Below are 2,500 nucleotides of genomic sequence, written 5' to 3' on the forward strand. Positions count from 1 at the left end.
CGCAAGGATTGCAAAAAAAAATAAACATAGTTTCAATACAGCAATCATTTTATTTGTTCAATGTTTCCGCTATCTGAACTATTTTTCCTCATAACTGAACAAAGTGTTTTGATGGTTTTAGTCTTTTGTGAGAAATGTATGTTAGAAAAGGTAACGATGGAAAGAACTCCGCAAGTCGCAGATTTTTCTTTGTTATCGAAAAACCGTGGAAAGAACCCAGTTAAATGCAGCGCATGCGTAGTAAGTTAAAAAATTGCGATTGAATGCGGAATAGCTTTCTCGGAAATACGCCTATTTCTCAAGAACCACTCGTTAAAATTTGACGAAATTTGGCACGAAAATACTATAGGAAATAAGTAACTGGAGTATTGAAAAGAAATTGAACTTTAACAGAGGAAATTCTAGATATTCCAGTGAACCGTCAACAAGGGATAATTAAAGATCTCTCTGTCAAATTATTATTAAAATAGTGTTAACTTGTGAGCATCTTTGCAAGCTTGTTGCACGAAAATTATAAAGAAAATCTAAAGACCAGATTTTCTGCAAATAAACAAAACCGATTTTAAAGGCCCGTTTATATTTATTCATGTTGCCATGGCAACGGCATATACGTCAGCTTAACTATCAAAAAACCGAAGCTCGCCTTGTTAACTTGCTTGCTACCATTTTTGACGACCAAAGGAACAAGGGTGACGCAGGCGTAAATGGTGATCTTGTACCCCCCTCATTTTTCCTTATTTTGGACCTTTACTCCTTTATATCTCTGCTTCCGGACGGTGAATTTTGTTCATTTTTTGCATGTCAGCTTAGATTAATTGAAAACGTTTGTCTTTCAAATTTAAAACAAGTTCTGCAGGTGAAAAAAAAATTAGAGACATTTCAAAAAAACTGATTTTTCCGAAAAACTGACCTACAGATTTTATTGAATTTTAAATATTTTAGGGATTATTTCTAGTGCGCTCGACTCCGGATCGAGTGGTCCGGGTTCGGGGCCTGGCAGGGGACACTGTGTTGTGTTCTTGGGCAAGACACTTTACTCTCACGGTGCCTCTCTCCACCCAGGTGTATAAATGGGTACCGGCGTAATGCTGGGGGTAACCCTGCGATGGACTAGCATCCCATCCAGGGGGGAGTAGAAATACTCCTAGTCGCTTCATGCTACTGAAACCGGAGATAAGCGCCGGCCTGATGAGCCTTCTGGCTCGTAAGCAGAGACTTTACCTACCTTCTAACATTATATGGTAACCCTGAATTTTAAGGTGCAAGGAAATGCCTTATATCGTTGCCATGGTAACGTTATTTTGGAAGGAAACGAGATGTGAGAAATCTATGGGTACTTAATACCCTTAATACTTAATACCCATACCTTCTCAGTGACTGAAAACTATGAATTCAAAAGACTGGCTAAATAAGAGCTTTAATATATCGAAAAATCTAACCTAACTACTCCAGATCTACTCTCCGGGGCACCGGCGGGGGAGCGACTTTCTTGGTTTTTCCGACCAGGGGTCCATCCGTCGAAGTTCCTTCGGTACCTTCAAGGACAGAATTAGTGTCTTGTATATTCGATTCGGAAGTGTCCTCATTAAAAAAAGGATTAGTCGTTTCTACTGCATTAGGAGAAGGTTTCTTTTCCATTTTAGGTTCACCTAGGGGTGGTCTAGGCTTGGGTCTGACAGGTGGAGGAGCATGAAGGTCAGTTCGATTAGGGGGCTCTGGTTTGGAGTCCTTAACAGCGCTCTTCTCTACAGTTCCTCCCTCGCTCTCCTTTCGTGAAGGTTTTGACTTAGCCCGAGGAGGTGCCACAGGTCTCTCTGTTGTTTCTTCGACTTTAGCTTGGTTTTCTGCGTCCTGACCCGTAGCTAATGAGCGAGGTCTTGGTTTCATAACTGGTTTTGACAGAGAGGCAGTTCGTGCAATCGGTACAGGTTGGTCAGCAGGCTTTGAATCACTACCTGTAGGTGCAAGGGCCTGAGTCGAGTTCGCAAAAAAGGTCTCTTTCCCCGTGTTTGATTGCTTTTCCTTGTTGCCTGCATTCTGATTTTCTTTGTTGTCTGCAACAAGAAGACAAAAAAAAAATAATCTCCCTTAACCAAAAGTTTCCCCGCATTATAGAACTTTGTAACTGAAAACGCATCTTGCACGGCCGATGACCTTTTCAGAAATAGTACCAACATGAAGAAATGAATTTTCCGATGGTAACGCGGGGATAGCAGGAAAAAATCCGGGTGCTCCCTTGTCGAACCTAGAGACGACCTTCCGATTACTAGTTCGGACGATCTACCACTAAGAGACTCGGAACTAGTGATCGGAAGGTCGTAGGATCGTATCCTGCAAAGGAGCACTCGGATCTTTTTTCCGAGTAACCCAGAGTCACCACTGACGAGTCTCCAATAGCTCAGTGGTAGAGCATCCAAACTTGTAATCGGAAAGTCGTAGGATCGTCTCCTGCAAAGGACCACTCGCATCTTTTTTCCGAGTATCCCCGAAGAGCTTTCAG

At 42.1% G+C, this 2,500-nt stretch overlaps 1 protein-coding gene across 1 annotated transcript in view; it reads right to left on the bottom strand.

Annotated features, from left to right (window-relative positions):
* Nucleotides 1–30: 30 nt before the first annotated feature.
* LOC138020004 (synaptojanin-1-like) overlaps nt 31–2,500 on the bottom strand; it is a 41,947-nt gene continuing 39,477 nt past the window's right edge. Inside the window, exon 23 of the mRNA XM_068866988.1 lies at nt 31–2,054. Coding sequence (XP_068723089.1) covers nt 1,444–2,054 — 611 coding nt within the window. The 3' untranslated portion in view covers nt 31–1,443. The remainder of the gene's footprint in view (nt 2,055–2,500) is intronic.

This window comes from Montipora capricornis, chromosome 10, assembly GCF_036669925.1.
Source record: "Montipora capricornis isolate CH-2021 chromosome 10, ASM3666992v2, whole genome shotgun sequence".
Taxonomy (NCBI): Eukaryota; Metazoa; Cnidaria; class Anthozoa; order Scleractinia; family Acroporidae; genus Montipora; species Montipora capricornis.